Source organism: Camelus dromedarius, chromosome 13 (assembly GCF_036321535.1).
Source record: "Camelus dromedarius isolate mCamDro1 chromosome 13, mCamDro1.pat, whole genome shotgun sequence".
NCBI classification, from domain to species: Eukaryota; Metazoa; Chordata; class Mammalia; order Artiodactyla; family Camelidae; genus Camelus; species Camelus dromedarius.
The window spans coordinates 24,862,276-24,885,515 of NC_087448.1; the positions used below are offsets into that span (position 1 = coordinate 24,862,276).

General features: G+C 39.5%; 1 protein-coding gene across 1 annotated transcript; it reads left to right on the plus strand.

Moving 5' to 3' along the window:
* The first annotated feature begins 418 nt into the window (after window positions 1-418).
* EDNRB (endothelin receptor type B) lies at window positions 419-21,477 on the plus strand. The gene is made up of 8 exons (XM_010996675.3): window positions 419-745; window positions 1,547-2,075; window positions 14,251-14,363; window positions 14,500-14,704; window positions 16,106-16,255; window positions 16,714-16,847; window positions 17,413-17,521; window positions 18,972-21,477. The coding sequence occupies exons 2-8, from the start codon at window positions 1,599-1,601 to the stop codon at window positions 19,104-19,106; spliced, it is 1,323 nt and encodes a 440-aa protein (XP_010994977.1). The 5' UTR covers window positions 419-745; window positions 1,547-1,598; the 3' UTR covers window positions 19,107-21,477.
* Window positions 21,478-23,240: the final 1,763 nt, after the last annotated feature.

Sequence of the window (23,240 nt, forward strand, 5' to 3'; positions counted from 1 at the left end):
AAACCGCTGGAGAACATGAGGAGGGAATTTTAGTTCTCTCCTAGGGCACTGACAGGGCTTGAGAAGGATGGATCCTGCTCTTCCATGTGGGTGGGGACCGACGCGGACTTGAAACTTAGGCTCGAAAACAAAGCAAAGAGTAGCGCCCCCCATTCTGGAAAAAAAAAACAAAAAAAAAAAAAACAAAACAAAAACTAAACAAGTCTTAGGTATCACGGCGGGATACTTAACAGAAAGAAAAGTCCTAGCGGGCATTGAAAGTTCAGGTTAACACGTTCTAACCTATAGCCCCAGCGCATGGCTGAGTGCGTGAAAACTTGCTCTTGGTTTAGGCTCGTCATTTGAAGAACTTACAGCCGTGACAAACTCACAGCCTCTCAGGACGCGTCCCTGGCCGAGGACTGCCCTCTGCAGCGGCGGGCAGGTCCTGCTGATGCTGACCAGGCGTCGCCCGAGGCGAAAGGTTGCCGCGCGGTCGCAAGGGGCGGGAGGAGTCTGGCGGTGATTGATAGGGACGGGACGAATGAATAAAAGTACTTGTCTAGGGACAACAACGACCCCGAGCAAGCTGCGGAGGCTACACGGTCAGGCATTCCCTCAGCGTTTCGTCAGAGCCAGACCCGCCTGCAGCTGAAGGGAGGCGTACTCTGTTCCCGGGTAGCCTGGAACCCAGTTGCTAGCCAAGCGCGTCCCGGGAAGGAGGTCCCCGCTGGTCGCTCTGCGCCTGCTGCGTCCGGTCCGCGAGGTAAATGTTCTGGCTTGGTGTTGAATTAAAATCAGTGATTGAACCTTATCCTGGGGCTTCAGCTTGGATCACTAGTTTGGGGTTTTTGTTTTTGTTTTTTTAAACAAACCGTATAGATACAGGGAATTAAAGTGGGGTTAGAGTGACGGGGAGCGCGTGTGTTTGAATCCACTTGGAAGGGACAGAAGCTTACGAGTTAATGCAGATACTCTCTCAATCGGACCGAGCTGAGAAGTGTCTGAGGTTTTCCGAGGCAGCCGGCACTCCTGGGAGCGCCGGGGAAACCCGAGCGCAGGCAGCCGGGAAGTAGCGGCTTTCACCCATGGGGAAGAGTCCTGGCGTCCAGACACCGGGTACCCCGGGTTCCCGCGGAGTAAAATTCTGATTGGCACATGCCCCTGGCCTCTAGGTGCCTTGTTTCCCCGGTTCCCACGCGCCCTTAGCCAGAACGTACTCGTCTCCCTCAGGGCATACCAGGAGCTTAAAGCTTTGCTTTGGACCCCATCCTTTCCTCTTTAACACACCTCTTCCAGAATACCCCGCCCCACTGGGAGTCATTTACCCCTCGGGGGACGCAGGAGAGAAAAAAAAAAACAAAAACAGCGAAACCTGGTTCCGGAAAGACAGCCGAGGCGCGCAGCCGGGTCGCGCGCGCCGGAGTTCCCCACTGGCGCGCAAACTTGAGTTACTTCTGCGCACGGATAGTGGGGGCGCGGCTGCGCGCTGCGCTAGCAGTTTGCAGGGGCGTGGCTGGGGTAGCTGACCCAAGTGTCCCGTCTTCCTTCCCTTGCTGCTCTCCAGACTCAGAAAGCTGAGGAGCGGCCACCCGACGCCCACTAGAGCAGGCAGCAGCATGCAGCCGCTGCCCAGCCTGCGCGGACGCGCCCTTGTGGCGCTGATACTTGCCTGCGGCGTGGCAGGGGTCCAGGCAGAAGAGAGGGGACTCCCGCCGACCACCCTGCCACTTCTGGGGACTGGAGAGATAATGGAGCCCCCCACTAAGACCTCCTGGCCCAGGGGGTCCAACGCCAGCGTGCCACGGTCGTCCGCACCTCCGCAGATTAAAGGAGGGAAGATGGCGGGAACTCCACCACGCACCCTCACCCCTCCCCAGTGCGAAGGATCCATCGAGATCAAGGAGACTTTCAGATACATCAACACCGTGATATCCTGCCTGGTGTTCGTGCTGGGCATCATTGGAAACTCCACACTGTTGAGAATCATTTACAAGAACAAGTGCATGCGAAACGGCCCTAATATTTTGATAGCCAGCCTGGCCCTGGGAGATCTGCTGCACATCATCATTGACATACCCATCAATGTCTACAAGGTAAAGGGTGCCTGCTAACATCGCGACGGGAGGGTGCCTGGTTAGGAAGGGGGAGAGGGGAGAGCCTTTGAGGGGAGCTTACTCTAGAAGATCTATCCCCTCCTAAAAGTCTGTAATCATTGGAACCGAACCCCCTTCTGATTTCAGTAGCCCCCTGCTAAGCCTGGAAAGCCTAGTCCGTGGACCAGCAGCATCAACATCACTTGGGAACTTGTTAGAAATGACATCTTACGATCCCACCTCAGAAACTCTGGGGTGAAGCACAAGAGTTTGTATTTTAACAAGCCCTCCATGTGATTATGATGAACTGTTAAGTTTGAGAGCCACTGGTCCTGAAGGACCTTATCCTTCAGTCCAGCTTTCCAGGGTACGTTCTCTCTACTCAGAGATTGATCATCCATGGATTGGCAAGATTGGTATCACCTGAGAACCTTTTAGAACTGCAAGTCCACCCCAGACTTACTAAATCAGTATCTGCATCTTAAAATACCTAGGTGATTCATATGCATACTAACCTTGGGAAGCTTTTTCTTAAAGGACTCTGAAAGTAGAGGGGCTGGAATAGGTTTTTAGGATACAAATGGCCTAGAAGAGGGAGGCCCAGATGGGTGAGTAGGAAAATACAGTTCACCTGCAAATGACTGACCTGTACTGCTCTTTACTGAGTGCCTTTGGTGGGCCAGGCACTGGGATAGATGTGTTACTTTCCTTTACTCCTTCTGACAACCCATGAGTAGATATTACTCTGTTTTACAGATGATTAGTAGAATGTTCAAGGTCTCACAATGATTAAGTGATGGAGGTGAGAATCAGGCTCAATCTGCCAGGTTCCAAAATGCAACTGTACCCCACCAATTACTTTGTGGACAAGACTGAGAGCACTCAGATTAAAGCCTCTAACAGTTTTAGTAGCTAACGTTATTGTGTGATTACCATGGGCATCAGAGGAAACAGGTGTGAGGAGCTAGGGCAGGACATAAACCCCCACACTATTTGACTCTTTTAACTATTTGACACTTGCTTTGGAACTCCGGACACTTTCAACTTCTCTGGGCCTCGGTGTCCTCAGTTCTGTAATAAGGCTGCTAGTGCCCACCTACTGGAGTTTTGTGGTGTTAAGAAAAATAGCCTAAGTGAAAGAGCTGGAAAATTTTAAAGCATTGTGCAAACATGTAAAACTCTGCTTCCCCATCGTGATCAGCAATAGAAAGTCACCCATAAAAACAGAACCAAAAGTGTAAGGGAATGGAAGTGTACTTTGGGGATTTGTCTAAAGCTAGTCCTGGGCTCAGTACAAGGGGAAGAAATGGCATGTCTGTTTGAGAAAGGGTTGTGGGGGATACTTTGATCTTTGTGGTGGGAGAAATCGCCATAGGCATGCCTTTAAATGACCTGTCATGAATCTCTGGAAATCCTAATCCAAATAGCCCTATCTTAAGGAATTCTAGAGATTTCTGAGGTTTAAAGATATGATTTGGATTAGGATCTAGGAGGTCCTAGAAGGAAACACTCCCAGAAATGGGGGATAAATAGAAGAAAGTCTAAACTCTTGCATTGTAACCGGTCCTTATAAACTCTGAGGGTTTCCTGGGAGTAGAACAGGCTTAAATGGGTCCCTTAAATGCAGTCACAGCTCCATTACAGCCAGAAGTGAACCACTTAGGGAGTCGTACAGACCAAGTCTTCCCATTCCACTTGGGTAGAGGAATCTCAATTCAATTCATCAAACTTGAGAAACTTTAGAGTACAAGATGTGAGGAATTTTAAAATAAGTGAAATAAGATCCTTTGAAAAGGGAGATTACATCCAGTGTTGCTAGACTTGCACAGGGTTTTGTGTAAGGTCTGTTTAGGGAGGTCCCAGGAAACCTGACGTGGTCAGCCCAGTTAGAAATCCTCCTAAGTCAGCCAGTAGATGAAGTGCTTAAAGAAGGTGGAATTGAAGGCATTTTGCCTCCAGACCAGATGTAAATCAGCTCTTCCAGGACCATCTAACTTTCTCTGTCTGGCCAAATTATTACATTTGCTAAGCCAGAGAATATCCTACTTCTTAAGGGGGAAGACAGCTTTTCCTTTCATTTCAAGTTCTTTTATGATTTCCCTAGGAAGTTATGTCCTTTTGCCTGAAACTTGTCTGTTAAAGCTGTGTTTCTATTTCTGAAGTAAACAAACTAATGAGTCATTACAAATCTGGCCATCTAATCATCTGTATTGGTCACGAACAAATCCATCACATAGAATTAGGTCCCATCGCTAGGTTTGCCATCAGTGAATCCTACATGGTGACCTTTGGTTTATTTTTATAGTGTACAAGAATATGTATCACTTGAGACGCAAGATAACAGTAATAGCTACCATTTATTATGTACTGGGTACTTGGTTTCATTCATTAAATCACTGCAACAAACCTATGGAGGAAGTATTGTTATCACCCCTGTCTTTATCGGGAAACTACATTTGGGGAGGTGAAGAAGTAACTTGCTCGATGTCACATCACTAGGAAGTGATGAAACTAGGACTTGAACCCGGGCTGTCTGGTCCTGGAACCTGTCGTCCCCCTCATCACCCTACACAGCATGCTATTCTCCAACCTGGAGTATTGTGAGGACCTCATTTGAATGAGTGGTAGAATTGTGTGACACACTACCACACAGTAGGATACTTGGTAAGCATTTTCAGTTTTAATTTGAGTCATGTGAAAATTTCTATCTCCTGAAAACCCCTTCAGATGATCTGTAATGTATAATATTGGTAATATCACTGTTTGTCATTCTAAAGGCTTTATTTACAAAAACAGCTAATCCAGGACTAGTTAAAAGCCATTTATTCCCGTAAATAATCGTGACACCTTATAAGTCTAAAAAAATGCACTTAGAATCTCAGAGTATTATAATTCACACAAAGTAATTTAAGTGCATTATGAATGCCATTTAAATTTATCCTAAAGTGGAGACTTGAATCTCTAAACCAGTGATTTCTAATTTTGTTTTGGTGGGATGTTAACAATTCACTTGAGAATCCAGTTACTTATATATGTTATATATCACATATAATTAATATATAAAAAAGGTAATTTATGCATACATTATAATTAATATATAATATAATACACATATATATACATGCACACATTCACAATTTCTGAGAGTTCATAGAATCCCCCAACTCATCTGTTGGGATACCCAGGGGCCTGAAAACATCAACATGAATCTATTACTTTAATCTAAAGTTCAGTAAATCTAGCATTTTATAAAGTTGACAAACCACAAAATGTTATAGATCTTGTTGGAAGTCATAGTCCTTGATGCAGCTGTAGATGGGTTGGGTCTTCCCAGGGAAGGGCTGCTGTGAAGGGCTGACAAACCTTAGGGAATATGTCTGCTCTGCCTTGGCTCCCCCGGGAACTGGTTCTCTGGAAACTTCTAGACAGAGTCAGTCATTTCACCAGGGCTCCTGTGTCAGGGAGGAAATCCTATGTTGAAGGCCAGAGAGGTGTTGTAGGAGACTTAGCAAATGTAAGGTCTTGAAGAGCTTCAGATAATTGTATAAACATGCTGGAAATAAAAGCCTTGTTTCTCCTTCTTAGCAGCACACACTAGGGCTGTTCCACACTGCGTTACATAACACCATCCAGACGAGAAATGAAAATGCAGTCATCCAAAGAGGATATTTTAATATATATATGTGTATCCATATGCATATATAAATACATTAAATATCATAAATATATAGATACATAAGTAGATTGGTGAATATCATTGGTCACAATCTCTGGAACAAGGTAAGCAAATAATAAATGTTATTAGAGTGTGTGTGTGAATAAGAATGGAAATTTGGGGTTTCTTTTTCAACTTTTGCCATTACAAACATGACTACAAATGACATCTTTGTACATATATGTTTGCGCACATGTTTGACTATATCTGAAGAATGAATTTCTAGAATTAGAATTATTGAATCAAAGGATATGCACATTTGTAATTTTGATAGATATTGTCATACTGTACCCCAAAGTTATTGTTGTACTCTTAGTATGAGTCACTGTTTTATGTAACATTTCCATATAGATATATATGTATTAATGTCTATCTCTAATATATACACGGGCCACCATGCCAGCATTTACGTGGCCTAGGTATGCACCTGCCACAAAAGCCAGTGTTTAAGCATCCTATGTGAGAATGCCTCTCTCCCTATCCACAGGCTACTTACTGTGTCCTGCCGATGTAGACTAAAATGAATGGAATAATCCAGATGCTTGTTGCCTAGGAGAGCCTGACTACTAAGTTGCCCAGCACCGATGTCAAAGCTGTGTCGGAAGCAAAAGAGCTGGGTGTACTTGTGGATGCTGGGAAGGTTTTTAGGTTGTTGGTGGTTGGTTGGTTAGCTGGTTTGGCTTGGTTTAGTTTAGCAGTGATATTTAACAAGCCTGGATTGCAGATTGAAGTTAAACTTCCTTTAAGTTCCTTTAACATCTTAGGAGGTTAAAAATTCTTGAGCAAATAATGAATTTTTAACTTATAACAAGTTCACTCTCTTTGTGATAACTGAGTTAATACATATAGCTAATATAAATGTAAATATAATGTAATATAACTACAATAAATAATGTAAATTTAGCTTCCTTAATGGGTAAGCAAATTGTATATTAAAACAAATCTCCTTGTAAAGTGATAAGACAGATATCTATATGGACATTAGTTTGATAAGGATCCAAGTATAATCAGACATCCTGTGGTGGTGGAGAGCTTTCTAAAAATTAAGCTGGTGACCCGTTGGAGTGTCTGTAGAGGATTTTGCAGTTAAGACTCTGTAGGCTGCCCTTTGGAGGCAGAGAGGCTGCCTTCATAGCCTGAGAGGCAAACCACTGATCTTTAACGTTTAACTACTTAGGGTGGGGTATGTGTAACATTAAAATGCTGGTATGTCAAAATGGGAATTGCTTCACTGAACCCTCAAATGAGTTTGGAGTGAAGTGACCTTGACCTTGTCAGGGAGTCAGACATTTCTGCTTGTGACACAATCAAAGCTATCTTTCTGAACAAAATCACCTTCCTCATCATCCAATCTTAGACTACTTCTAGTACTTAACAAGTCTGTGTATAATTAACTAGTTTCATAGTTAGAAGTAAACCTTAATGGAATGCAATCAAATTTAACTTTGGAAGGTATAATTTTCTGATTAGTAAATGGAAGTTTATGCATATAGAGCATTACAAGAAGTAAAAGTATCATTGGGTAGGGGAGTCTAATTTTGCCCGAGATAATAACACTGTTTATATTTCCAGTTAAGGAACTGAGATATTTTAGTAATATTTGGAGATATCTTAGGAGAAGCAGCATTTTGAAGTCAAAACAGAACCTAGATACCTTTGAGATTCATTGATTTAAAGTGAAAAAAAAATTAAGGAGCACCAATTAAAGTATTAACATTTTAAAAGTATTAATAAAGAGTAAGACTATGAGCTTTGAATGACCTCAGATCAATTAATAAATAAAACTAACACCCCAACACCCACCTAGCACAGCACCTGCAACAGTCAATTCCAGACAAATAATTGTTGACATAAACGTTATACTCATATATGTGTGACTGTCTAGATGAAAAAGAAGGGGGAAAGTTTGTTCTTTTTTCTATATATATGAGGATATTGGCCAAAACTGAATAATAGGTCAATAGCAGATGTCAAATAACCCAGAAACTCAAGACTTCCTATAGCTGATTCACTGCTTCACATGTTGACCATGGATTCCTGTGACAAAGGGTTGGCAAACGCTTGGCCCTGGGCAATGAAAGGCTCTCTGGGTTTACTCTTTGGTACTCCTTGTGTTTGCCTTTGATCTGCCACTGGGTCACTCCATAAATCCAAGGCTCTTAAAATGTCGAGACAAGGTTTCTTTCAGTATGGTAAGGCTTATCTATCAAAGACTTTACACTTTTTTCTTTGCTCATTTTAAATGAGACACTCAAGAATGAAGGTAGTTCCATAACTGTACAAGAGGAAAAGACAGCCAAGACCCTGTTGTTTCAAAGCCAGGGAGCCATGTTCTTCATTTTCCAGAGAAAACCATATACGGTTATCACTGTGTGGCAAATATGCTATCGTTGATTAGTTTTAGAGAAACATGCCAAATGCTCATAAATGATTAAGTGCTTCAAAAGGTGTTGACAGATTAAAGCCTGAACTGAAGTAAGATTCTAGATGTAATTTATGGTATGAAACATTTTCTTTCAGGGCTCTGCAAAGTTAAGAAGAGGTCGGTTATGTTTGGGAGGTAGCTCAGCGCAGTGTGTGGAAAGACCTTCGCCGGCCACATCTCTCACTAAAGATGTTTCTTCTTTTCCAATGCTTTTATTTTAGAGATTTGTTATTTCTCTTCCCCTATAGAGCCTCTGGCAGAAAAGGAAAGGATCAAGAAAATGGCCAAAATGTGGTGGGAGAAGAGACAGAGAATGAGGATGGTTCTTGAGTCAGAAATATATTAGCGAGGTTGACCAGAGGCATTACTCAAGCAGTTTTCTGTCCCTGAGACTCATAGCCGGGCTCATGCCTCCTGAGTTGTGTCCCCTCGCTGCTTCTCTCCTCCGTAGCTTCATCGTAGTTTCCAGAAAGGAGGAAAGCCATTCTCTGGATGTTTACATTGTACATATCTTCCTCCCCCTCACACAGCGTTTTCAAATTATATGAAAGGGCTTTTGAATCCCATAGTAATCAAATATTTCTCATAATAGCTTATCGGTGTCCCGAAAGATATTTTCTGGACAGAATTAGGTTTAAGTAAGACATGAAATTACTTAACAAGATTTATTGAATTCATTAAGTTTGAGGGTCACTTTCTGAGCTACGCGGCCATCGGGTTATAATTCTTTAGTTTTTTCAGGTGTCACGGTGATTTTCGAAGATCCAGCTCAGATAAGTGAATCTAACAATACAGCTAGGTTTGAGAATAGCCTTTCTTAATGCTCTTAGTTGAATCTTTTCAACATATGTGACATGTCAATGAAAGCTTTTAAGCACAAATTGTGGACACATTTTAAAGTTCAGCTAATAGGAGAGTAGCAATCCATTTATTTATTGGCCTGCTGCAGACTTGGAAATAAATTTTATTGTAATGTGACTAGGGATATTTATTTAAGGTGACTGTAAATTTTTCCTAAGACATATTTATTTTTTATCATTTTTCCATCTCTTTGCTTCTCTTAGAGATTTTTGTTTCCAGAAACTTAATTCATTTTAATGAAGTCATTGTTCTATTTCAGCAAGTCATAGGAATCTTTCCAGAGCATTGGAAAGCCTTTTGTGGGTATGCACACAACAGATTCCTAGGACAGGGTCACTGCCTTGCAAACTCCAGGGGGCACTGTTCACATTGTGGTCTATTTAAAGGGCACCCCTGGGAGATAAGCTGATCAACATATTTCTAACCTGCAGGGCCTGATCTTTAAGTGATAAAGTACATTTTAATGGATGCAGGCTGGAGTTTGTAATTGATATTTGTCCCCAAGGGAACGGGTACAATGTATGTCAAGAAAATATTTTCTATGCATTTTACCAGCAGCTGAGTTTAAATTATCACCATGTGTATGAATAAAATAAAATTAAAAAAAGAAAGAAAGAAAGGGAGATCTGACATGGGAAATCCTTGAATGAGGGTGTCCTATCTTATTAAAACGCCAGTTCAAATGCAGAAAAACTCTTATCTGCTACAGGAAACAGAGATAAAAGCAGAAGAATACACCCTTCCCCAAACTGGTGAAACACAACCACTCCATTATTTCCTTCTTTTGACTCTTATCGTAAAAACATTTCTATACTACCAGTCATTTGAAAGAAATGTTCACAGTACATCACGCGATGGGACAGCAATCTGGCAGAGTAACCCTGGTTGTCATTTTTAACGTGTTGCTCACCTACCTTCTTAAAGACCATCTCTGGCAGTGTCTCTGAGCTTACTATGTCCATCTCCCCCAAGTTTACAACCAAAGCTCCTCACAGAATCCCATTAGATAGTGGGAACCAGTGGGTTCTGTTTTATATCAGTCATTTCCCTGACAGGTTTGAGTAGGAATGGGGAGGGGAGGAATTTTGCTTTTCACCCTTTCCAGCCTGCTTGGAAGGCAGAATCCAACAAGAGAAGAGCTCATGCCTCAATTCCGGAGGCCCTGGCTCTGTGTGTCAAGGAGACCTGATCGTCCGAAGGGAGGAGGACATGAATTAGACAATACAAAAGTAAACAAACAAATAAAATGCACAGTCATCTCCATTCTCTAAATAATTTGTTTCAAATGTGAGAACTGAAAAGCTCATGACGAAAGTTCTTATCCCAAGATTTCTACCTTGTGGTCAAATTCATTCTTTCATCCATTAACTGATTCATTCACTGTTACTCAGCAACATTTAATGAGTGGTCACTCTGTGCCAGGCACTGTGCTAGGCATTAAAAATGTAGAATATTCTGAAGCAAATAAATAGTTAAGGCTCAGTGAGAATATACTGCTGATTTTAAAAAGTAGGAAAAGAAAATTATGTATATGGTTAATGAAGCAATTGAACATTTGTTAGTTGCAAGATGGTTAACTTTGGCATTTCCTGACTTTATTGGGCTAGATTCCTTTGGGCATTAAGAGTGGTGTGTATTAACAGGATTTTCTCCATTTAATTTCTCAAGAATGTAATTTTTAATTAAAAAGAGAACTGAAAAATGTAAATCCCCTAGTTGGAGAGGTTTTGTAAGATTCATTTAACAATATCTTTAAAGAAAGGATCTTATTTTCTGTTCATGTATTTATCCTTTTATGTTTTTAAGCCACATACTATAAAAATAATTTGAAAAGATGATAGAAAAATAATTTATTTGGATTCTGTTGCCTTTTTCCTTTCTCAAACAGTGGTTCCAATGTAAAGTTATAGAATCACGGCCATCCTTGAGTTTGAAACCTTAATAGTCAACGTGGTCATGTCTTTTTTCAGTCCAGTGTTTATTTATTTATTTGTGTTTATTCATACAAAAGAAACATGCTAGGAAAGCAGGGTGAGCCTTAGGGGAAAGGGGCCAGCATGAGGATAGGCTATCATTTGTCAAATGGACACCACATTGCTCCTAGGACTAACACTAACAAAAGCTCTTCCCTGGATGAGCCATCACCATGTGAAAACTAGTGTCAGTTACAGAAGTATTTTCTGACTGGCTCGTATTTGATAAATGGTAGGTAATAATATATTCAAACTTAATTTGGAACAGGACCTAAAAATTTAATTCGTGTGGCAGGGACCTAGAAACAATATTAAACTCTAGCATAGTTTTGCCATCAGAGAGATTTGATTACATGCATGATTTGCCTTCAGTATTCAGACCCTGCCCTTAAGTTATCTATCTGAATGGGGTAAAGTCCAAAGAAAAAACTACAAATAAGGAATAAGAATGTGTTATTGCTGGGTTTAGAGTTAGCGTGGCTTCCTCTCCCAGTAAAGAGAATTAATTTGCTCTACAAAGAGGAAAGCTGTATTGTTGGACTTCAAGTTATAGGTGTTCAGCGTCATTATTTTTGTCAACTAGTAGTGAAATAACTAATTTCCAGGAATTATAAAAATCTCTAACAACATTCTTTCATCAACTTTTAATGATGGCATCTTGGTTGAGAGTGATTTTTTTTTCTTTTTAAGATCACAGCTTTATCTTCACCAGGGCTTGGTTTGTCAGTAAACAAGAGACTGATGTCTTTAAATAAGCTCCAAGTCCTAAATTCCCCTTTCTTGCTAGAGGCCATTAAGACAGAGATGAGCATCAGTGGCTGGCTTGTTCTCTGTCACATGGTGTCAGGCTTCAAGATGTCTCTGCAAAGCCTTCTGATCAGAGAAGCAGAGGTTGCCAAAGTCATCCTTCTGACTACAAAATCAGAGAAGTGACAGTGGGCACTCCGTTCCCCACCTTCTGTGGCCTGAAATAACGAAGGGTTCCTTTGCAGTCTCTTTCCCTTTGGAAAGAAGGGTAGATTAGAAAATTGTCATCTCTCCATTGTGATTGGGTTTCTATCTCTGTTGAACCTGAAGAGAAATGCTACAATTTTCAGTGTGTGTTTCCTTGTCCCCTGTGATAATTTGGGTCAGAGGTTGGGCTGCAGGCCTCCCAGTGGTATGAAGAGCAATCATCCGATTTTTAGGCTGAGCCAAGAACAATAGTAACCTCAACCAGGGCCTGGATTCAGGGCAGAGCCCATTTCCATTGGCCAGGCTTCTTTCCCTTCAGTGACCTGGACACTCATTCATCTTGATTCATTTGATGGCTGTCCTTATGTGATACTAGTATTTGCATATTTGGAAATAGTTCGAGACAATAAAATACTTGAAACTATCCACATTTTTGAACATTAGATGAATAAAGTAGCTAGATGGTTAGAAGAATAGCATAGAGGATGCTCAATAAATGTTTGTTGAATGAATGAATAAACAAGCAGAGTTATGAGTCAGTTGATTAATCCAGAGGTCACAAATTAGAGGCTACTCTGACCCATAAAAATATTTTGTTGATACAATGTTACCTGACAGTGTTTTTTTTTTTAATATATGAATTAGTTGATGATTTTTATAAATTGTGAAATTCAACATAAAAATTCCAATTTTGGCTAAAAATCAAGATATTTTTGTATTTGGGATCTCTTGGCAAAAATCATGTCATGTTTATTAGCAGCTGCTCCTTTTACACAAGATTTACTCCAGGCACCACCACTCCCTATTATTTCCTGACACCACTGACTTTCCCACACCTGGCTTCCTCCACTCTTCTGTTATCTGCCTGGCCTTGTAGGCTTTCAGAAAATAAGCTTATCTGTGGTAACTTTGCCAACATTCGTTCACAATGTTTCACGTCTAACTTAGAAATGAAATCGGTCCCATGTTGGAGCTGCAAGTCACATTTATACTGAGACCCCCGTTTCAGCTTTGGGTGCCGGTCTAGGTACAGAAGTGATCACCCAGCATGACAAACCACAAAGGACTTTCGCTGGTGAAAGAACGGAAAGACTCCATTGTGTTTCAAAATAGTTTTCACTTCGGGAAGGTTATTTTTTAAAACATTCAAAAAAACACAAAAACCACATAGATTTGAAATACTTTATTTTCAAAACCTCATAAACATTCGATCCAGATGTTTACCTCAAGTGGTTCAGTGGCCAGGGTGGGGCACACCCACTTGTCCCAAAAAAGAAAATCACCAAATTTAACAATGGATGGTTGCATAGTCTGGAGTCAGATAAACAGAAGTATATGTCTAGTAGCAAGAACTATGTCCTTTTGCTCCCTGTGTGGCCGGTGTCTGTGTATTTTAGGGGCTTGAGTATTTATCAAGCACCTGCTATGTGTCAGAAGCTGTACTAGGTAATTGCAGATGTCATCTTCTGTCTAATGTGCTAGGGGTTCCAGACAGCAAAAACCAAACAAAACAAACAAGTAAGCTGTAATACATGCAATAGGAGTTGATAAGGGAGATGGGAAGGTCTGAACAGTTCCTGTATTTAATAATACTGTGGTATGCGTAGGTCATACTGAAAAGATGAGATTTGAGTAATCTCTGAAGGAGATAAGGGAGTTAGCCAAGTGGATCTGTGGGGAAAGACCCGTCCAGGATCAGGGAAGATCTGGAGAAAAGCCCTAAGGAAGGAGTCTGCCTGGTGTGTTCAAGGAGCAGTGTGCTGAGTACTGCACGGTCAAGTCCATTGACTACAGTGAAAAGTCCGTCCACGAACACACACACCGTTCCCCCTAGGAGTCTGGTCTCTCTAGCGAAGGAATATTTATCACGTATTTTTAATGAAGCTTTATTTCGATTTGGCCACAACCTGACCGTTTGAGACTCCATTCTGTTTTCTGGACTGCAGGCTCAGTGTTGTAAGTAGAGCTTACACCCCATCTGGCCCTGCGGTGGAGGAGAGCTTGACTGCTGCTGTCTACGCGTAACTGATTCTCCTGAACCAGCTGCCCTTCCATTATTCCCAAGCCTCTCTCCTGTTCCAGATATCAAATACGGGGGTTTTTCAAAGGAGTAGTCCACAAGGGAAAGAATAAGAACTGGAGTTTGTTAGTTTACTCTACACATTCACTCCTCTCCACTAAAGAACACAGTTCAGAGGGCGCTCTATGAAAACCTCCCTAAACAGACTTCATGTCTCCTCCATGCAGCTGCTCGCGAAGGATTGGCCCTTTGGAGTTGAGATGTGTAAGCTGGTGCCTTTCATCCAGAAGGCCTCCGTAGGAATCACTGTGCTGAGTCTATGTGCTCTAAGTATTGACAGGTAAGGGCGTACATCTAAGCCTGGTATATCCTGGAACCCTAACCTAGTGATCACCGCGTTACTTACAAAATAAACTACGCAGTTCAGTAAAACCAGGCTCTACCGGCTTGGCAAACAATCCCACTTTGCTCTTCAGATATCGAGCCGTTGCTTCTTGGAGTCGAATTAAAGGAATCGGGGTTCCGAAATGGACAGCAGTAGAAATTGTTTTAATTTGGGTGGTCTCCGTGGTTCTGGCTGTCCCTGAAGCCGTGGGCTTTGATATGATTACCATGGACTACAAAGGAAGTTCTCTGCGAATCTGCATGCTTCTTCCCACTCAGAAAACAGCCTTCATGCAGGTAAATTTTTTTTTTCATTTCTGCTCTTGCCTTATAAATATTTAGCTATTTTCCTGCTGATCTCCTCTTCTTGGGAAGCTATTGATTTATGACTTTCCTTGGCATAAATTAAGAATATAGGTCCCAGGACTGCAGAGTTAACGGTGACTAATGACTCAAACTGCAAGACACTGGGTCACTACCATTCCAAGAATCCTCTGGTGGTCAGGGATACAGATGAACCAAGTTTACATAAGAGAATTGATCAAATTGATAGATTTTCCACTCAAATTCTCATAAGGATTGGCAGCTACTATATATTCTGCATTAAACAACACAGCAGTCATCAGAGGGAGGGCAGGGATCAGTGAATGGTCAAGTAGAGGTCGCCCTGTTATGGATGGATGGGTAGGAATCCCTGTGACTCCATGAATCTTGGTATGAATGACAAGCCTGTCCTCTCTCCAAAGGGAAAGCTGCCATTGCAAAGAACTTCATCTTGACCATTTATTCAAGGGCATCTAATCAGGAAATAGGAAAAGAATGGTGATGCTGGTCATCAGAAGATAGCTCCTAAGTGTAAAAGGCTCTTCCTACAGGACGGGTTTAAGAGGTGTTAATGCAAAGGGGGCTGGTACAAGTGCCAGCTATGATTATTTTCTATTTTACACATAAGAAAACTATACAGAACTTTATGAATATATGTATCAATCATGGTAAGCAAAAGAATAAAGAGTGGCATTAATGTGAAATTGAAAACAAGACTGCTGTTTTCTTGATTCTTATTAGTTACAAGGGAAAAAGTCCTGCATAGATTACATAAAGTCTGCTCCAACAGATCTGGAACAACAATTTTTTTAAAAAGGAAAAAAGATAGAATAGAAAAAGAATAAGAGAAAAGGCATGTCATAAACAGCTTTGAGTTTTTAATTCCTAGGTTAGATTTATGTATTACTGAGCTAAGTGATTAAATAGACCTCATCGTAGCTGTTTTCCCCGTGAAACAAACTTGTCAAAAAATGAAAATCTCCCTTAAATTAACTCTAGGACATCTTACACATTCAGATGTGTTATTTCTCACAAAGCATCTCTTAAGGATCACTGAATTGTGTGAAGACAAAACTATTTGAATTACCAAATATTTTAAATCTTGCCCAACTGCTTACCTTTTTTTAATATGTAATGATAGCACAATGCCTTATGGAACTGAAATGCTTTTTAGGAAAAGTTTGTTTCCTGTACTTTAATTATTTTATTATTTATTCAGCAGACATGGCCTGAAAGATTCTACATAGTATTTGTAATGTGGATCTACTTTAGAAGATAATTATCCTGGATAAAAAAAATTTTTTAATGTAACATTTGGTATATAAGATCTTCTTACAGAGGAATATTGAGTATAACATTCTCTCTTCTCTGCAGTTTTACAAGACAGCTAAAGACTGGTGGCTATTTAGTTTCTATTTCTGCTTGCCATTGGCCATCACCGCATTTTTTTATACCCTGATGACTTGTGAAATGTTGAGAAAGAAGAGTGGCATGCAGATTGCTTTAAACGATCACTTAAAGCAGGTAAGGAGATGGAAAATTTGCTAACTCATGGTTACAATCCTGATTATAAATATGAAAATAATTATGATGACAATAAACTAAAATCATCACATACCAGAGCATACTTCATTTTTCTTGTTCTGGTCTTCTTAAATATACAAAAAATATTTTTTATGTTCTCTGGAGGACATCCAGAGATAGTCTACATAATCTAAAAGGATGTAAAAAGAGCCATTACTTTTTAAAGATGAATCTCTCATCATTTTGGTTCTAATTCACATTAGCTATTCAACTTAAAGCTCAGTGTCCTTCAATTAAAAACTTGAAAAATTAAAAAAAATACATAGAGCTCAGTGCCCTGATTCTTTACAAATGCCACTACCTTTTTGTAAACAATATTAAGAATTTTGTTTGACAAGAAACAACACTGTGATTCTAATGAGCCACCTATTCAGTGTCTGACTATGGTTTTATTTCAGAGGCGGGAAGTGGCCAAAACGGTATTTTGCCTGGTCCTTGTTTTTGCCCTGTGTTGGCTTCCCCTTCATCTCAGCAGGATTTTGAAGCTCACTCTTTATGATCATAATGATCACAACAGATGTGAACTTTTGAGGTAAGAAAGGTAAAACAGAAATAGTTGTGTAAATAAATGCCATTCGGAAATTTTTCCATCGATTCTTCTCACTGGCGGGAAGAGAAAGAGTGTCATTTTTCTAATCCTTAGGGAGCAATTAAGATGCTCATTTTTTTACCTTCACTTCTATTTTCAACGGGGAAGTAAAGGGGACTTAGAAGAATGCTGGGGATGGGGAGGCAGCGAGTGGCACGATTGAAAACGTCAGGTCTGACTTTCCTTTGCACTTTGTACATCCTTTCTTTTCAGCCAGCCAAAGCACTGCCAAAAGAGATTTTATTTTAAAAGAGAGAATTGAGCATGGGAGGTGGGAGTGGAGTTGGGATGATGACAAGGACAGAAAATGAGAGAGAGCAAGAGAGAGAGAGGCACAAAGAGAGACCAAGAGGCAGAGAGAGATCATTACCAGCAAAGACTATTGATAAAGTCAAAACCATTATAGATGGGTAATTTTGTTTTCTTCACAAAAACACAGAAGTCTGCAAAGAATACATGCTTAGAGCAGCATATTTTTTTACAGATGGTCTTACATTATTTTTTGCAGCTTTTTGCTGGTATTGGACTATGTTGGCATCAATATGGCCTCACTGAATTCCTGTATTAATCCAATAGCTCTGTACTTGGTGAGCAAAAGATTCAAAAACTGCTTTAAGGTAAGAGAGTATTTGAAAATCAAAAGTCCTTTCTAATCTGGCATCAAATATAATTAGCCTTCCAAACTATTAATATTTCTATCCAGAGAGATCTAGTAAATTGTTTTATAGTGTCCCTTTGTATTACATGATAGATGATTTTTTTTAAGTATGACTATAGTTGACTTCTGCCTACAAATTGTAGTCACCCACTCCCTACTGTCTCAAACAATCAGTTCTACTCATAGTTACTCAGAAGATTAAGAAAAATTACATATATTAATGTCTGACAGATGCCACATGATAAAATAAGAGCCACACAGGGATTAAATGCACAGTTCCCATTTGGGGTCGATTTTGGATGATGCAGCACAGAATAGACTATGTTAGACTCTTTTTCACATGGATATGAAAATAACAAGTCAAACAAAGCAATTTAAGCTCAGGTCCTACCATCAGTTTTCTGCCTTCATTCTGTGGAAGAGATGTGCTACTTGATGTGGACTGTATAAAACTAGTCCTCACTTGGCCACTTGCATTTGTGCATAACATCAATCCCCCCATTCATTCACTCCTTTAACAACCTAGCATGAAATAAAATACTCTCTTCCCTTCTCTGGGGATGATCCTTTTGTCCCTGGTGGTTCATTATTGGAAAAAGCCAAGAACTTAGCTTCCTTGTAAAATTGAAGGCTCTTTATTAAAAGTCTTTGGCTACACTTAAACTCATAGATTTTTAGAGCTAAAAGAGAACATTCATCAACTCCCCCATTTTACAGAACAGAAAGCAGTGGACTGCCCATTTTCTTATAAATTCTTAGAAAACAAACTGAATGGGATTTAAAAAACAGCAAGACAAAATTTGGATGAATAAAACTGAGACACTTATATACTTTATAACCCAATAGTGTAACAATATTGAAAAGGCACATGAGATTAACACATGGCTGAAGAAGATGGCAGCGTAATATTAAACTTACTGACATGGAAAGATGTTTCTGACATGGTCAAGACCATGGAGTCATATGTAGAGTACAGTTTTATTAAAATAAATTATAAACATATTTCCATAAACATGAACATATACAGTCATTGTGCATATACGTGTGTGGTAATACTCCTACTTGCATAGGAAAAAGTCTTGAGTTATATATTTATCAAATAGGAAGAGTATTTCTCAAGTCATCAAGAGTAAGCGTCAAGAATTAAGATGTGCTTTCTCTTTTAATATGAATGAAAAGATGAAGTGTAATTATACACATTTTTTTCCTTCTCTGTATTTTCTAGTTTAAAAAAAGTGATTACATACTACTTAGGTAATTGTATATTTTTAAGGGGAAAAAATAAGAGGGCATGGAAAGAAAGTGGCCTAGGAATTGGGGATTATGCAAAAAAAGAACCCTGGAGAGGAGGAAGGGCAGTGACCGTGTACCTGGTGTAGACGTGTACTGAGTTACTTTGTTCTGTACAGTCATGCTTATGCTGCTGGTGCCAGTCATTTGAAGAAAAACAGTCCTTGGAGGAAAAGCAGTCGTGCTTAAAGTTCAAAGCTAATGACCACGGATATGACAACTTCCGTTCCAGTAATAAATACAGCTCATCTTGAAAGAAGGAATATTCACTTTCTTTCTGTTGGACAGAAATGCTTACAACAATGAGGCATTTGCCAAAACAAAACAAAACAACTGTGTGTTTGCACAAAAACCATGTAAAATTGTAACAGTGATTATTTTCTTAACACTCAGAGTTACACATGACATTTTATGAGCTGTTTACAGCATGAGGAGAAAAGCAGTGAGAATTGAGAAAACCTCACTGTGAAAGCACTTAATTCTTTACAGTCAGCACTTCATCCTAGCTCTTCAGAACTTCCAGTATATTCATAAACCACTTACATTTAAATTGAGCTCACTCAATTCCTATGAAAGACATTTGTTTTTTTTAAATTCAGGTGACTCTGATATAAAGGAAAAATGTGTCACTGTGAAACAGCATTTAAAAATGAAATTTCAATTACTCCATTTAAAATTTTAAAAATCTTTTAAAAGAACCTTTTTTATTAATAGTGTCACACTGTTGGTTGGACTATAATTGGAGACAGAATGTGAAAGCAGTTTAACTGGTGTCTTTTTTTGGACATTAGAGACAGATTTAAATGATCAGGAGAGACTATTGGAGAGATTGTGATTTTTGAAAATCGTTCAACTTTACATTCAGATGAGACCAGATGTCACAAAAGGACAGAGAGAGGTTTGGAATACCATCCCACATGACTGTTTTGAACTCTCCCGTTCGTGTACTCTGCAAAGAAAATAGTACCTACAATTTTTTAAGGATTATTAGAACAGTCTTCTTTCACTATTGTAGTTTAAATGCTGTTTGTTTAGTTGTGTCATTTGTAAATATTTAGCTGCAATGCACAACGTGTAGATGATTAAACGACGGGCAGGCCCCAGTGTTCATACCTTTACAATGGAGAGATGCCAAGAACCCGTATGGACAGTGTGAGTTGCCTGGAGCAGTGTTCACGTGGCAGAGAAGGCAGCATCCTCTCTCCCCTGCTGCAGTTCAAATGGTCTCTGGCATATATATAATATGAGAGTCAAAATAATGACTGTTTTTTAAGATTACAGAAATTAGAGTCAATTTAACAGTTAACTGTAAAGCTTACTACTAATGTTTATATTATTTTTGTAAATAACTAATGTAAAGGGGTTCTTGACGTGGTGCTTTTCAGTCACTTACCAGCCAAACTGCTTTCTGAGACTATTAAGAACCTCTTACTTTGTGCATTCTTGCCTAATTCTTTCATCTGCCCAGCAAAGTGCCTTAGGTTAACTTGGATGAGATGTGTGTGAAAGTATGTACGGGAGAAAACAGAAGACAGAGGAAATGAGAAGGGGTGGGAGGAAACCCGTGGGGACGGATTCCCATTCTCAGCCTGATGTTCGTCATTGCCCCGTCACATCAATGCAAAAGGTCCTGATTCTGTTCCAGCAAAACATAGTGCAATGTTCTCAGAGCGACTTCAGGAACAAATTGGGCCCAAGAGCTTTAACTCTGTCTTAAAATATAACAGAGTTTCTACTTTTTTTTTTTAACCCAGGGCCGCATGTTGAGAATAAACTAGCAATGTTTTCCACCAGCATCTGATATGATAATACAGTAAACCAAACCCCAGCAATCTGGCCACAGGAAAGGCTATTTACAAAACACTCAGTCTTGTTAATTTCTTCCCAATCACTTTTTCAGATGCTTGTCATCACAAAAGACTTTTCAAACTTTGGATTTTAAATTAACTTTGTGTCACTAATACTTTCAGTTTATTAATGTATTTTTTATTCCTATTTAAATTTTAGCTCATGTTATTACCATTAATTTTGTTTCTTCCTCCTCATTTGCATTATAATACCCTTCTCCCTGTCAGAGTCCTGGTCTGTGATCATCTTGCCAAATTTTAAAATCTACACAAAGAGTATATACTTGCACTATTTATAGTGGAATTGTGTCCAGTAGCATTTCTAAAAATGTTTGATTCAAAATTTTAACATATTGACAAAAGTTGGTAAGAAACAAACATGATGTCTTAGCATAAATAAAATCAATTTAGGAAAAGGTGCTACTGTTTAAAACATATTTTTGAGTATTAAGGACTGTATAATAATGGACAAAAATAGTGTTAACCACATGGATGTTAAAACTTAAAAGATTTATAAATGATTTTAGACTGTTTTCTCCTTTATATTTGCTAATATGGGTGCATGCTGGTATTGACAGCTAACAAGATATGGCCAAAGGAATACAGTTTATAACAAAACATGGCTATGCTGTAGCTAACTTTATAAAATTGTAATATAACCATGAAAATAATTATATATTTTGTTTTTCTGTAGTCACTTAAAGTGGCAGCTACTGTAGTTGCTGATTCCTTGTTATGTAAAAAAAATCAATAAAAATTTAAATTGTTCTAAAAACGACCACCTTGTTTTTCACTGAGCAGGCAATAATTCATGAAATACTAATTTATTAGTAAGTGTTTAGGAAATATAAATGTTACAATGGATACTATTTACGTTAAACATACAATTATCAAGGAAATATGAACATTGTTAAATTAAAATGCTAAGTTTCTATATATACAGTTGTGAGTAATCATCTATATATACAGACATTTGATTTTCCCAGGTTGATTATCTGGTTGATGGTTTCCAACAGCACCTTATGTCTTTCTGTTTCTGGTTTCCTGCCTTTGGAACACTTCATTGTTAAATCATTACTGTACCATAGGTCAAAGGTGAAACGTTGAAATGAGATTTTGGATTCACTCATTTCATTTCACAAGCTCCCTTTGAGTGTGTACCATTTGCAAGATGGGATGAAATTAATGAAATGAGAGGTTCCTATTGGATAAGAGAGAGAAATGATAACAAAATTTAATACAAGCCAAAATGAACACTAAATAACTGTATGCTGACTGCTCTCAAAGTTCATGTGTCTGGGTCTTGCAGCACATAATCCCTTTATTTCCCTGACAAAAATAATCAAGAGTTAGCACTGACTCTTTCCCATTTAGTTGTCTTAAACTCAGCCTAGTGTTCCAGAGGTTTCCATGAGCTATCCCTCACCTTTGCTGGATTTCAGCTGCCTAATGTGAGCTGGGCATTTTGAGATATAGGTGTTCTGAATCCCAGGGGCCATATGAGAAGTACAAGAAAGGAAAACACAAGCAGAACCCTCTCTACTAGGCACCAAAAGGAGCCTGCCTTCTCTTGAACTGTCAGTTGTCAAGTTACAATAATAATAGTAATGCCCACACAATTCACTATAGTAAAAGTAGCAGAATAAATACAATTTAGATTCTTGGAAGAAAACCAAAAGGTGAAAATGTCCAGAAATCCAAATAGTGCAGAGACCAACCTTGGGAAGAGCAATGACTCTTGCTTTCAGTCATTAGTCAGCCTCAGAAGTGACAACGTTAAATAATCAACATATCGAATGTGTATATCCAAATTAGAAAATCCCACTGGACTCTTCCAGGATTCAAGGCTCACTTGAGTGCAGGGAATAACCCCATCATGGTAGGAAGGCAGCCTGTGCAGTGGGAAAAGCACAAAATGTCAAAAAAATATATGATATCCTTGATTGTTTCAGCAATATGGTTGACCTCAAACAAGGCAGTTGACATCTCAGAGTCCCAGTTTAACTATCTATAAAATATAGATTTAATATTCCCAGCCTAATTCTTACATCAAAGCAAAAAATTTTTAGTGTTCTTACTATATAATTTTACTGTACTCTCTAAAGTACAGATATACTCAAATGTGTAAGATATAGCCCCTGCCCTTCAGAGACTCACAATCTAATCAACAACAACAAAAAAAAAGCAGTTAGTATATTATAGTTACTGGAATATAGATACATACATGGTAAAAATCAGAAGTTCAGGGAAGCACATCAGAGGAGCTGGTGCTTGAACTGAGCCTTAAAGGAAATTTGTTCAGCAGACCAGGAGTTAATGGCATTGCTGGCAAAATTACTATCTAGTGGGGAAACTGAAAAGGTTCGGGGAAAGGGCTGCCTCAAAAACATGCTGAAGGAGGGAGTGGTGAGAGGTGGGGCTGGAGAGATGGGATGTCAGGCATGGTCTGTGTTCCACGCAGGGGGTGTGCCCTTTCCCACGGCCAGTGTTCCTCAAACGTCTGAGGACTGCATGCCACAGACTCGTCTGGATGTTTGTTAA